Consider the following 14,830-nt stretch of genomic DNA (forward strand, 5'->3'; position numbering starts at 1 on the left):
CCCATTTGTCATATTTTTTTAATACTATACCAGAAGAAAAAATGATTAGCAGCTTTGCTTTATCTCATAATTCTGAGAAGAAGAAAAAATTGCAAGATAAAATTTTCAATTGCATAAAAAAAAATCTAAGATGTAAAATACAGAGGTTGCAAGTAACTTTTTAGTTTTTTAATTTGTGGTGAGGGGAAAATATAAACAAAATTTTGAGAAAATAAGTCTTAATTGTGAGAGAAACTCACAATTAAAAACAACAGAATTGTGCAATAGTTGCAGTTAACTTTAACTTTTAAAAAAAATATTCTGTGGTGGAAAAAAAAAACAATTCTGAGATGTAAGCGTAGAATTCTTGGGGGGGAAATGTTAAAAGTTAGAGACTGAATCTGAATTGTGATTTGGAAAAGTTTTATTTTTGTTGTGAAATGTCCCAGACATTTTTTGTAATTCACCTAGTTGTGCTTTTATTTCGCTCATTATTTTGTATTATCAGTTAGGGCTGCTTGATTTTGGCAAAAATTATTTATACAAAAAATATAATATATAAATGTATAAAAAGATTATTTTGGTCAATATTGTAATCACCATTATTTAACACAATTATGACTGGGTCCAAAAATCTATATTAGTGATTAATTTAAAGATACAAAAAAAAAAACTGTTTTAAAAAAAAAAATACTGAATACTTTTATACAAGTCTTATGTAGTCTAACAGCCTACTACAGAAATTCAATGTAATAACTTGAATATAAAATAAAACAGCGTCTTCACTGTAATAGTTAAACATGCTTTGTTTCTTAATAAAAATCCAAAAGTCCTTCAAACAAGAGCAGTGAGTAATTTTTCTCTTTGTATTTTTACGTTTTATTAATATTAAGCACAGAAGGAATATTATTTGTTGCTTTAAGTGCCACACGGATCTAATATACTGTTATACACGTATGTTCATTCTCAACTATTTATAATCATTTAAGACAGAACTGACAAGGGTTTACATCAATAATCACCAAGCGCCTCATTTTGAAATATTTTTGCGTAGGGCTGGGCGATTTGGCCTAAAATCAAAATCTCGATTAATTGAACATTTTAACTCGATTGCGATTAATGAATGATTATTTTATTTATTAATAAAATTATATTTAATTATATTTATATAATATTTATTTTTTTTGCCCTCATAGTTCACTGACAAGTTTTGTACAGTAAATATGCGTACATATTACAAGTGAGAGATTTTTGAATGAAGGGTGCATTACTGGATTTTAAAATAATTGAAGGAAACACACACTATCTACTATCTATGATTTATTTATTGAACATCAGTGTTGAACAACTGAAATTAAAGCACACATTGCTTAAAACGAAAAGTCACATTTTTCTTAAATTAGTGAAAATAAGTAACTTGCACTTTTGGAAACAAAATAAATTATTTTCAATGTTTTTCATATTAAAAGTAGAAAATAAGCAGTATCTCTTCTAAATAAAATTACTCTTGTATATCATGTAAATACTTTTTACTGTATAAATTCTGCTTAAGCTCTCCATCGACATGTCGGCAGAATAACGTAACGTAACAGAGCGGGGTCACCTGACTCCACACGCGGTAGTGTTTTTAAAGGGAAAGTAATTGAAATAATCGACCTGGAAAAATTTGAACGATTATAGGTTCTGAATGTCGATTTCGATTACTTTTCGATTAATCGCCCAGCTCTATTTTTGCGTGTTTGACCATTTAGGCGCATCTTGAGCTAAAAGATCACTTTAGTTACACGTCCGTGTTCTGCTCCGTCTCTGAGCGCATACACACAACAGCGCAAGTTTTCTTATGCACTAATAAAAACACATCAAAGAAACATTAATAAATCAAGCACGTCACGTTACATGATTTTGCTGATTTGCATGTGAAATTAGGCTTTTCTGGAGGCGATTTCATCTCGATTACTGCATTTTCTGATCATTTGAAGCAGAAATCGACATTGCACAACTCTATTATCAGTGTACATTTTTTTTTACATATGCTTCATTTCACCTCTGATTCTCTGTGCTGTGACCTGATACGTCTCTGTTTCTTCTTTCTAGTCTCCCTCTGTGGCAGGACTGCCATGAATTGTGGAGTAAGAAACGGCGCCGGCAGAAGCAGATGCCGGAGGAACTAACTGCCCCCAAAGCTCCCCGGAAGGAGCTGGGCCTGGACGACAGCCGCAGCAACACGCCACAGGGCTTCCCTGCCGCCGGAGGACACAAAGGTCCAAGTGCTGCTGCCACTGCAGCCCTGCTGGGTAAGAACATCTGCAGAAATGCTCAAGGAACCTACACCCAGTTGATGCAAACCATGCCCCAATTGTTCTGACCAGTTGTCTCATAGCAGTCAGTAAACGCTCTACACCATTTTTAAAATCTAAACCAATTTTAAAACACTAGGGCTGGATTTATTTAATTGGCAAATTAGCTTATAGAGCACAAAGAGTGTAACGTTTTGACAATGTGCAGATTAAAGGATATAGGTGCCGCTGGTTCATTTCCATTAAAGGCGCCATAGAATGCATTGAAACAATATTTTAAATTGTTCTCTGATATCTACATAGAAGGTATATGGCATAGAAAAGAGCAAAAATTCTCCAGAAACTGTTTTACAGGTCCATTTACAACCCTAGGATTTGCCCCTAGAATGAAATGCTCTGTTATTGCCTTATTTGGAAGGTTCGTGAATATTAATGAGGAGCTCTGCTCTGATTGGCTGTTTCACAGAGCAGCTCGCTCTCACACAGCTGTAAGGAAACACATGGAGTTTTTTCACCATTGCATACATTAAATAGCCAAAATGTGCTTTTTATAGTTTTGTCTTGCTTTTCAAAAAAAATTTAAAAATATTTACTTTACACTGAACATTTTTAACATTCTAGTAGACATTATAGCCTACCAACAAGGTACAACCTAAAAGCCTAAACCTAAAAGAACCGGTTAGCAGAAAAGAGTTTGACATGACTCTTGCCACAATTTGAAGTTTGGATGAGTCTGCACTAGTTAATAGGGATGCACCAAAATGAAAATTCTTGACCGAAGCCAAAACAGAACAAAATGAAACACTGGGCTGAAGGCTACTTACTGAACATGGTTTTTGCGGGTTTTTTCCCCCATGCATTTTGCCTAAATAAACTTTTTTTTTTTTTTTTTTTATCATTGCACGATTTAAATAGCCAAAATGTGCTTTATATAGTTTTGTCTTGCTTTTCAAAGAACAAAAAAATCAATTACAAAACAGCAATTTAAAAATATTTACTTAACACTGAACGTTTTTAACATTCTAGTAGACATTATAGCCTACCAACAAAACAAATTGAACTTAAAATTAATAAGTTAGTAAAATAATATTCTTTGGCCATTTTTAAGAGCACCTTCTTGAATCAGGCATGTGTTTTTAATGTTCAAATAAATGCAGCCTCGCTGAGCAAAGGAGAATGTTAGATTAAATGTATTAACAGAGCTGTTGTAATGATTGGCATCATTATTTTTGTCTTATTTTATTTTTACAGAACAACAGTAAAATTACAATACTAACATTTCTGAATGTTGACTTTTATTTTGTGGTAAACCTGGAAGAAGTCCTCAGTCCTAGTTTTTGCTGCCAGCAGCAGATTTGTGAATGATTGTCATCTTTGGTCTTTGAACCCTGGCTAAGGAGCTGCTGTCAGAATAAATACAATTGGTGTCTGGTGTATTAGACAACAGAACGTTCTGGAGTTGATTGACTAATGGATGATTTCAGTCATCATACAGTAGCCTTTCTCTTCTCATGAAGACATGCGATGCGCTTCTAAACAGTCTCTCGCTGTCGCTGCTTGGAATGATTTTTGCGTCTTTCTCGGACAGTTTTAAATGCTTCCACACTGCATTTCCGTACAGCCTCTATTTGATTGCGACACGTCATTGTTCGGTGTAATTTATTCGCCCTTTTGGCTTATTCGAACAATTTCGGTGCATCCCCAGTAATGGAAAAAAACATTTAATCTTCACTTTTTCGTCTTTTTCTTCCAGACCCTAAAGCTCCCAACTCACAGCTGACTCAAGAACAGCTGGCTGTGCTTCTGAACCTCCTCCAGTCCAAAAGCACTCCGGCGGGATCGGCCCAGTTCGCCCAGACCATGGGTTCGAAGATGAACCCGGAGACGCTACAGCAGCTGACGCAGGCATTGCCCCCTGGGCCTGTGGAGTCTGAAAGACCCCCAGAACCGCCTCCGCCCCCCAAAGTCTCCAAACCCCCTCAGCCGCCTCCATCAGGGGGCGGAGCGCCACGTACCCCTCCCATGCCGAAGCCGCCTTCGCCTCCCACCCCGCAGCCGTCGGGGAAAGGCGACGGAGAGGCTTCGGCCGCAGCCACGCAGACCGCCGTCACCATGCTCCTCGCTCAGCTCCTCAAAGTGCAGCAAGGTGCAGGAGGAGAGGTTATAGGGTTTGAAGGAGCTGAGGGCGGCATCTCAAACGCAGCAGGTCCATCTGAGCCGCCACCTGAGCCCAGTCCTGTATCTCCAGGTAATAGCATATCATTTTGCACTTTCTGTACCTCTTTAGAATGAAAATTTCCTGATGATTTCCTCACCCCCATGTCATCCAAGATGTTCATGTCTTTCTGTCTTCAGTCGCAAAGAAATTGTTTTTTGAGGAAAACGTTTCATGATTTTTCTCCATATAGTGGACTTGAATGGTGCTCAATGGATTGATGGTTAAAAATGCAGTTTCAGTGCAGCTTCTAAGGACTCTGTCTTTAAAGGTTCTTACCTGGCAAAATGATTGGCTCTTTTCTAAAAGAAAATTACAATTGATATACTCTTCAACCACAAATGCTCGTCTTGTCTAGCTCTGCGATGCACATGTGTATTCCGGTTCAAGACAGTTATTGCATGTCAAAAAAAAAACTCCCATCTCATTTCCTCCTCCAATATCAAAACCTACATCGCTGCAGACGTACGAACCCAGTGTTTACAAAGAAGTTCAAACACCTTTACAAAATAGGTAAAACGGCAACGTAGGGCGATTTTTAATTTGAAGGAGAAGATGAGATGGGAGTTTTTCGACATACCCTTTTACCATTTGTGGTTAAATTTATAAATAAGAATTTATTTAGGAAAATGACAGATCGTTTTGCTAGATAAGACCCTTATTTCCACAAATATCTTTTCGAGCCCTTCGTTCAGGCAGAGCAAGACAAGGGTTTGGGGTTAAAAAATATATAAATTGTAATAAATTTTTTTTTAAAAATGATTGTTTGGCTAGATAAGACCACACACATTTAGGATAGTTTGAAGCTGCATTTAAACTGCATTTTGGAGGTTCAAACTCGGGGGCACCATAGAAGTCGACTATATGGAGAACATTCCTGTGATGCAGTGGCTCCCAAACTGGGGAGCGCGGAGTTAAGATTAAGGGGGTGTGGCAAGGCTATAGGGATTCGAAAGAGAAAAACAACCAAAAATCTCTAAAATATAAAGATTTACATTTTTTTTATTTTAATTAGGGATTTAATTTGAACTTATTTAAAATGTTTTAAATGTAACATTAAAATTATGGCATTTTCAATATTAAAATCATGTTGTTTTCTGTCGTGTAGTCAACTATTGTTTTCACTAGTGTTTTGACTAGTACTTTAATGTTCAATTCAAGTTTATTTGTATAGAGCTTTTCACGATACAAATCGTTGCAAAGCAGCTGTACAGATAATGTTGGTTTCCACAATATATTTAGTAGCTTACTAGTGGTGACTACTGTATGTCAAGTTGATGTGCAAATGGCAGAGATGTATGTTAAAATCAGTAGGGATGCATCGAAATGAAAATTCTTGGCCGAAAACCGAAAAAGAGTTAACCAAGGCCGAAAACCGAAACGCGAAAGAGTTATGCCAATTATTAGTACTATTGCATTTATGGCTATAACTGTGTACTAATTTTATTAAAATCAAGGCATTGCAATTGCATAAATTATTTTTTAAAGTTTCAAAGAATAAATCAGTTATATTAATTTAATTATTATCTATCAAGTATTATATTATTTAAATAACACATACAAATATTTTACTGCCTTTGTTTAAATTAATTGTTTAAATTTGTATAACACATTATCTTGTGGATCCATCAGTTCACATTTACAACTCTATGCGTTTCTCTTCCAGCGGGAGGCGCTGTCAGAATAATATTACACAAAGCAGCGCAGCAAAGGACTTTGAAACGTGCAGCGCTCAAATTTATTCAATGAATAGCCTTTTCAAGTTTCATCACAATTCTTGTCTTTCAGTCTCCACATTTAAGACCACCTGAAATCATAATTAAGACTTTCTTAACCCCTAATAACACTGCAGTCATCAATGAAAATTAAGAGCTTTAATTAGAACCGACTTTCAAAAACAAACCTTACACACTTTTCTATTTCTTTCCCACCATGTTCAGGGCACAAGAAAAATATTAGGGGGCTAAATTAATATCAGCATATGACGTATAATCGTCTCTCATTGTCTCTGAGAGAATGCACGTCAGATGCTGAAAGCACTGTCAGTTTTTACTTTCACTTTAACATATTGCGCAGTTTTCACGTTGCTTGTGTGATATCCGTTGGCTCACCTCCATGGTTTTAAACATAAATATGTATAAAAAATACAGTATATAGAAAAGACATCTCTTTAAAATATTGCGACGTAATACCAACGTAAAGCCATTGTTTTTCACTCACTGAAAGCTACATCTGTCTCTGTCTCTGCTCTCATCACTGGCTGCACACACGACTGCAGACACACCCCCTCTTGAAATTTCGGCATTACAAGTTTTGCAAATCGCTATCCGTGGGTCTTTCTCAGATATACTGAAATACGTCCACACCGCAGACGTGTTGCTTCAGACAAGCACGTGTGGGCTGCGGTTTCTGTTTGCGGCAACATACTGTTTCGGCCGTGTTGTTTCGGTGATAAAAGTCTTTTGGCCGAAAACCGAAAATGCACTTTTGGGCCATTTTCGGCCAAAATTTTCGGTGGCCGAATATTCGGTGCGTCCCTAAAAATCAGTAATGGTGTAATCAAACAGATGATGAACACTATTAACTGTAATGAGTATGTGTTGCAATCAAACTTGTAGCATTTGTAGCAGAATTGTGTAGTGCTGTATGTTGTTTCAAGGGCTGGCATCATCAGAGGTCCTCTTCTCGGGTATTATGAATCCAGACTGAATCTTGTGTAATTTCAAATGGACAAATAATTAGCGTAGCTGCTGTCCCAACCAAGCAAAAATTTGTTTAGCCCAAGCTAAAAAATGTTGATGTGCATTTGATCAGATGTAACTGTAGTACAAGGTTATGAGATGCATTATGTGAATGCTTGGCTAAAGAGATGTGTCTTTAATCTAGATTTAAACAGAGCGTTATCAGGAAGGCTATTCCAGATTTTTGGAGCCAAATGTGAAAAGGCTCTCCCTCCTTAAGTGGACTTTGCTATCCTAGGTACTACCTAGGTGCGACCTTAGGGAGCGTGAGGGATTGTAGGAGACTAGTTAGGTATGCAGGAGCTAAACCATTAAGGGCCTTATAGGTAAGTAGTATTTTGTAAGTGATACGGAACCTAATAGGTAGCCAGTGCATAGACTGTAAAATTGGGGTAATATGATCATATTTTCTTGAGCTGGTAAGGACTCTAGCAGCTGCATTTTGGACACCTGTAGCTTGTTTTTTGAAGAAGCAGGACAACCACCTAGTAGTGCATTACAATAGTCCAGTCTAGACGTCATGAATGCATGAACTAACTTTTCTGCATCAGAAACAGGTAACATGTTCCGTAGCTTGGCAATGTTTCTCAGATGGAAGAATGCTGTTTTTGTAACATGAGAAATTAGATTTTCAAAAGACAGGTTGCTGTCTAATATAACACCCAGATATTTGACTGTAGAGGAAATAACAGTACATCCATCTAGTTGCAAATTGCAATTCAAGACTACTTTTAATCCATGGTTTCCATCGACTCACACTAGAAAACTGTCATTTTCTGCCACCAGATAGGCTCTGCCCTCAAAAAAAAACGCCATCACTGTTTGTAGGGCTGGGCGATATGGCAAGAAAAAAATCACAATTTTTTTCATATCAGTCGATATCGATAATTGTCTATCCATTTTAAAGGCAGATTTTTACTCCTGAATGAAAGAAAAACTAGACAGTTAATTATTATTTATGGCTTATTGTCAGAATATGACAAATACTTTCCAAACAATGATCAATTGAGGAAGAATACAGATTAGAATATTACTAGTAAAATCAACATCAATAGAATACAATATTATTAATATTAATATATATATATATATATATATATATATACACACACACTATTAATATTAATAAAATGTTTTTATAAATGCACAGTGATTTTTAATTATATTTATCATTCAACAAAAATAAGAATAGACACATCTTTTCAGCATGCCAATCCCTTTGTGCAACTGATTTAACACATTTTGTATAAATAAAAAAAATATAAATTAAAAAAATAATGGCTCAGGGTTCTACGCTTTTCATGCTAACCTAAAAAATTTAGGAGCACATTCTAAACAATAATCAAAACTCTGATAAAAAAATTTTGGCTTTCTATTACGATGTGATATTTGACTCTTCAAAGTGATTTACAGGGGAATTTAGTTTTTTACTTTTGTTTTTACCTTTTCATATGTTTAATGAGGCTCAGAGGTGACATGAGTGCAATCAGAATTATCATAAATTCATGTTGAGATTAATGTTTTAAATAAAACATTTTGAATACAGAAATATTAAAGATTAAAATAACTGAACAGATCTGCCAGCAGAAGGCGGTACGACACTGATTTAATTACTAAATAATTTCATTAATTTGATTCGTTTGAAAGCATGGTTCATTCGGGAATAAAGCAAGTGACTCTTTATGAATGGGAAATTGAATCATTTCACTAGATTCGTTTAAAAACGCACGTTTCATTCATAAACGAAACACCGCTGTGTTTGAATGGAGATGCGCGCAGGTTTGACTTGTTTCAGATTACTTTTGACGATGAAATAGAGCAAAAATTGTAGTCAGACAATCTAAGTCACTTAATAATAACTTCTTGTTTATTTAATTGCTGTATCAGGTCAATATCTCATTTACAAACTCCCTTAAAATATTATAAGCTGTCACTCATCTTAGTTTGCGATATCACAAAGCTCTATTATAATCACCGACACTCTCTTTACTGCACGATCAGTCTCTTATATACACTCTCTCTACACTTTATTTCTGAAAGGATTGGTGAGATATGTCTGTGATGCATTACTCAACGTTGCAAAAACACGTAGAAACCTTTGAAGCTCCCCTCAGCGCAAACACAAATATGCTGATCGGGACAGCCGCACATGGTGCTCCTAAATATTTTTTTTTACAGTCGCACGTACTAATTTTTAGTCGCAAATGTGAGTGAAACGGTCTCACTGTAGAGCCCTGTGGCTGTAAACTAAATACTGCGTGCGACATCCGGAAATGCGTGCTGCAAAATGCCTGCGCAGCGTTACACATAGTGCGTAAACATTATCGAGCGCTTATCGAACTGTCTTTATTGTTTTATCGAAAAAAGAAAAAAAACTATATCGTGATAATTATCGTTAACGAATTATCGCCCAGCCGTAACTGTTTGCAAACACTGAGTTGGTCTGAATAGTAGGGATTAGGGGTGTGCAAAGCAGCCGGTATTTGTATTTGTATTAGAGTAAAATTAAAAATAGGTGTAAAATCCTGTTTTTTTTGTGTGTGTTACACTTATAATTGACGTTATAGTGTAAGTATTCTTTAATTATATCCATTATAATAATTATGTATATGCAATATTGGTTGATGTTTTTGAACATGTAACAAGGAACGCCATTGAAAAGGAAATAACATAACAGCCATTACCTCATCCATGGTTAAACCAACAACTAATAAAATACTATTGTGAACATTATGAACCCCACCACCACCCATCCTTGTTGGAGGACGCTGAACAGACCGAATAAAAACAAATAATACTCTAAAGAACTGTTCTTCTTCTGAATGAACTTCTTTCCCGTGGCGTCTCCCGTTGCTAAGCAACCATGACCCGATCTCTCAATGAAGACTCGGAAGCTTCAGCAAAGCATAAATGGATTTCCAGCATTAAAAATCGCTTGCATTTAAATTTATTTTAAAATGGTTATTCCTGTACAGATATGATGAGCTGTTCCTCCAACTTGGCTGTTTTTCAGTGTTATTAAGGGAAAGGATGAAGCTGATTGGTTGGTTCTGGTCACATGACCTGCGCTGCGCTTGTGGCATTCTGAAAAGTTGAGATGTATTTAGTCTCAGGCTCAGACGTCACGCCCACGGAACGTTGGCTAAACGTCTGATTCATATGTTACGCTTAACTGGAAACACTTCAGGAATGTCGAAGTCGTCATCTGATTAGTTGAATTTGACCGGATTTCCGGGAGACGCGACTGTCGGTTTGCTTTCGGTCCTCCGGGAAACAAAGCGCAGACTGATTTACTCGGCGTTTTGCTAAAAGGTGCTTATGCAGACGCGATTGTTGTTACACACTTTTGTGACATTCGCGAACAAATTACTGACTTACTGCTGTTCTGTTGACTGTTCTCCCTCTTCTTATTTAACTGGTTATTTCAATGACTGACTTGTTGCACGCCAGTCTGTTGTTGAGGCATTTCCATGCACCGAAACGTGACGCTGAACGAAACGAACTGTGATTGGCTGTTTGACATGTCAGTCAAACGACCTTATGGGCGGGCCTTGGCCAATTAAAGCTGCCATGAATTCCAGACCTTCAGCCGTCAGTCTGAAGGTCTGGCTACGCGAGACTAAGATGTATTTATCTGGATGCGGCGCGGACGCGCCTGGAAAAAACGAGCCTGCGTCGCTTCCATTATGAGCGCGCATAGCGGGCATCTACATGTGAAACAACGAACTTGAGCGCGCATGTGAACGGCCCCTAATGGAATAATCTCCTGATCAAACTCTGCTTCCCAAAATCATAAACTGCCTTCAGAACCCAGTTAAGGTACAAAAATCTATTCAACAAAAATAGTGATGCAGTGAAGTCTTTTTTCACCCAGCCGAGTCTTCTCTGTTGCTGTGTGGAGCAGTCTGTGTCAGTCACCTGTTTTACCCCCACCCCCCGACTCCTGAATGTCACTCACTCACTCACGCGGGCATACACTGACTGCGGTCTCATGAGGAAACGCAGCTTTTTGATATAAAGTTTTTCTTGTTCCCGAATACAAATATTTTTAAAAGTATTTGTTCGAAATAAGTATTTGTGAAAAACACGCTATTTGTGCCTTTCCGAATACCGTATTCGGGTTCAGCTCCACCCCTAGTAGGGATGTATGTGATTTGGGACGCAGCCCTTATTAAGCTTCTTCTGTTGTGTTTCCTACAGTAGCTGAAGGCAGCAGCTCATCCTCCAGGCCTCTAGAGCCTCTCTCCATTCTCCCGCCAGACCAGAGACCCCCAGAACCTCCGGAACCGCCTCCCTGCGCAGACCTGGACTACCGGCAGGCCCCCGAGACCAAGCCAGCTCTGCCGTCCTCCGCAGCCCCAGGAGAAGCTCCCAGACCTCCGGAGCCGGACTATCCGCCGCCACCCAGGCCGACAGAGGCACCCGGGTACGGCACGGACTTCAGCCTGCCTCCGCCGCCGTTCGGCTACGCGGACAGCTACCTCGGCCACATGATGGGGGGCGGGATGCCTCCTCACCCGCCTCTCGCCCCGGAGGCGTTCGCTCACGGAGGCGCTGCCAGCGCGGCGGGAGCTGGAGGCGGCAGCATGGTGTTCAGCGGAGACAAGGACCATCGCTTTGAGTACAATCACAGCCCGCTGGCCGTGGGCCCCGGACCGCCGCCCCCTCCGGGACAAGCCTGGACTTCGCCGTCCCAATCGGGGGCGCCACCTCTTCCGCTCGGGTACGTTCCGGCGGCGGCGCTGCGAGGCAGAGGACTTCCTTTTTGACAGGCTCCCGACGAACTGGGAAAAGAAAGACTCTGAAAGACACACGCAGTGGCCCTCGAACCAGCACTAAGCGTCTCAGAACTCGATTTGTAAGATTTGTAAACCTGGAGGAACAGCTTGGGTTGCAACTGGAGGGGCAAACTGTTCACGCCATTTCATAGAGCTGTTTTGGTTTTCCCTCCGATTGATTTTTGTAATCTATTCTACTGCTGTCTTTTAAATTAAAACTGTACCTTTTTTTGAGTGTGCATTTACCGCGCGTAAGTGTTTTTATGACCTTAGCGTCTCCTTTAATTGCGTAAGGACAGACTAGTATTACAATGATGTTTTGCACTACTGAATAAAGTAGGTGGAAACAAGGCAAAGGTGTGAATGGAGTAATGTGCTGTATCTGCACACGTTAAATGACCAGTCGTTTTCTTTTCTTTTTTTTCTTTCCCTTTTTCTTTTTGGTCAGTTTTTTTGTTTCTTCCTTCTAATGATATAACGATTATGGGCTCTGTCATAAGGGTAAATTCACTGGAGGGGCTTCTAAAGGACTCCAGAGAGACTGGTAGCACTTGAGTGATTGGCCTGGTGTATCTACTGAACAAGTGAACGGATCAAAGCTGTTTCTCACCGGTTCCCCACCAGCTCCTGTCTATAGCCATTGTAAAATTGAGAGAGACATTTAACTGATTTCGAGGAGATGAGTAATAATGTCCTTTTTTTGTATGAAGATGTTTTTTTTTTCCCCCTTTGGCAAATGTTTATTAAAGAAATGCCAATCATGTAAAATGTACTGTTATTTTTAATTCTTTGTATATTTGCACACTGCCTGGCTGTCTTTAGAAGTGTACATGTATCAGATACATCAGCAGTGAAGTTAAGCTGTCATATCCAAAAAAAACATCAATGAGAAACTAGTTTAATATTGTAATTTTAGTTTTCTAATGTGTTAGTAAAATCAGTTTGAACACAACTGGAAGCGATCTCTTGCAGCATGACATTAAATTCACATTAAATACATTCATATAGAAAATGAGCTCAGTAAATGTGACCCTGGACCACTGTATTACTACAAATATTTGTAGCAATGGCTACTCTTAAAGTAAAGATCATGTTCCATTAAGATATTTTTTAAATTTCCTACCATAAATACATCAAAATCTAATTTTTGATTAGTAATATTCATTGCTAAGAACTTCATTTGAACAGCTTTAAAGGCGATTTTCTCAATATTTTTATTTATTTATTTATTTTTGCACCCTCAGATTCCAGATTTTTAAATAGATGCATCTCAGACAAATATTGCCATATCCTAATAAACTATACATCAATGGAAAGCTTATTTATTTAGTTTTCATGAATGTATAAATCTAAAAAAAAAAAACTGACTCTTTGGAGTGGTTTTGTGGTCCAGGGTCACAAATGATTCTAGTTGCTTTTACAAAATGTGACCCTGGACCAAAAAAAGTCATAAGTAGCACTAGTATATTTGTAGCAATAGCCAAAAATACATTGTATGGGTCAAAATGACCAATTTTAAGCCAAAAATCATTAGGATATTATGTAAAGATCATGTGCCATGAAGATATTTTGTAAATTTCCTGCCGTAAATATATCAAAACTTATTTAACTAGTAATATGCATTGCTAAGAGCTTCATTTGGACAACTTTAAACACATTTTTGTGAGTTTTTTTTTGCACCCTCAGATTCTAGATTTTCAAATAGTTGCTTATTTATTCAGAGTCCAGGGTCACATATATTTGTTTTTAAATACAACATTCTAATTGAACAGAATTAAACATCTACACATTTTTGAACAATTACATGTTATGTATTTTCTTATTAACTAGTAAAACTACACATTCTGAACAGTTATATTTTTCAAGCAGTGTGTTGATAGCATGTTACACTTTAAGAAAAAAAAAAAACAGCACAGATTACTGTGTTAATTTAATTTGAATCGATTTGATATTGATTTTTCATAAGTTTTTTTTAACATAAATTATAAAGTGCTGGCAGAAAATTATCATAAACTTTTCCATTTGTCTACATATTTTTAACTGATCAACAAGTGCAGGTATAAACTAATAAGAAGGTGTTACGCATAAATTAACAATTATTATTGAACAGAATTTATTCTTCTAGACACCTTTGATTTCCTCTATTTTTGTAATTTAGAGGGAAAATGTGTGCCTTTTAGTTATTTGAGTCACAGTTGCTAAAGTTGCCAAAAAAATTATAAAAGAAATAGCTAAATGTGCTGCTAAGTTGACAACATTTATGTGGTATTATAATGCCTCCTTTAGTCGATAGTGGGTAGCAAAAACACGTTTTTACCTTTCGTAAACATTGTTACGTTCTGATATTTCTGAAGAATAATTCTTAATTTCATTCGACAGTTTATTATGTTAATTCGTTAATTCAATTTGCTATTTAAGTCGATAAATCTGTTATTCTGTTATATATAATTTATTATCACCAACTTGCGCCAGCAGTGTCACGTGGTAACCGTTACTTTTTTCAACGCTGTAGATGATGGACCAATCACAGTCTTTTGTGATCGCTGGACAATTTAAAGCGGTTTATTCTTGGGTTAAATTTCTATATTTGTGTCAGCTGATCATGTGAAATCCTCATTAAACTCAGTTTAAAGACGAGCTTTATGAAGTGAAAGCCTGATTATGCTAAAGCAGGTGAGTCGAGCACATTATATTCTTTATATGCAGTGATCTGAGCTTTTAAATTTGTTGCTGAATTGGCAACACTTATAATGTGGTCTTGTAATGTCTTCTTTAGTCGATAGTGGGCAGCAAAAACACGTATGTTTACCTTTCGTAGAC

General features: G+C 37.5%; 1 protein-coding gene across 1 annotated transcript in view; it reads left to right on the forward strand.

The window, feature by feature from the left end:
- The window catches only part of cdk13 (cyclin dependent kinase 13), a 34,357-nt gene extending 21,470 nt beyond the window's left edge, over window positions 1-12,887 (forward strand). The window contains exons 12-14 of the mRNA XM_073830741.1: window positions 2,074-2,273; window positions 4,030-4,524; window positions 11,433-12,887. Of these exons, the coding sequence (XP_073686842.1) occupies window positions 2,074-2,273; window positions 4,030-4,524; window positions 11,433-12,001 (1,264 nt within the window). The 3' untranslated portion in view covers window positions 12,002-12,887. The remainder of the gene's footprint in view (window positions 1-2,073; window positions 2,274-4,029; window positions 4,525-11,432) is intronic.
- Window positions 12,888-14,830: the final 1,943 nt, after the last annotated feature.

This window comes from Garra rufa, chromosome 24 (genome assembly GCF_049309525.1).
Source record: "Garra rufa chromosome 24, GarRuf1.0, whole genome shotgun sequence".
In the NCBI taxonomy this organism is placed as follows: Eukaryota; Metazoa; Chordata; class Actinopteri; order Cypriniformes; family Cyprinidae; genus Garra; species Garra rufa.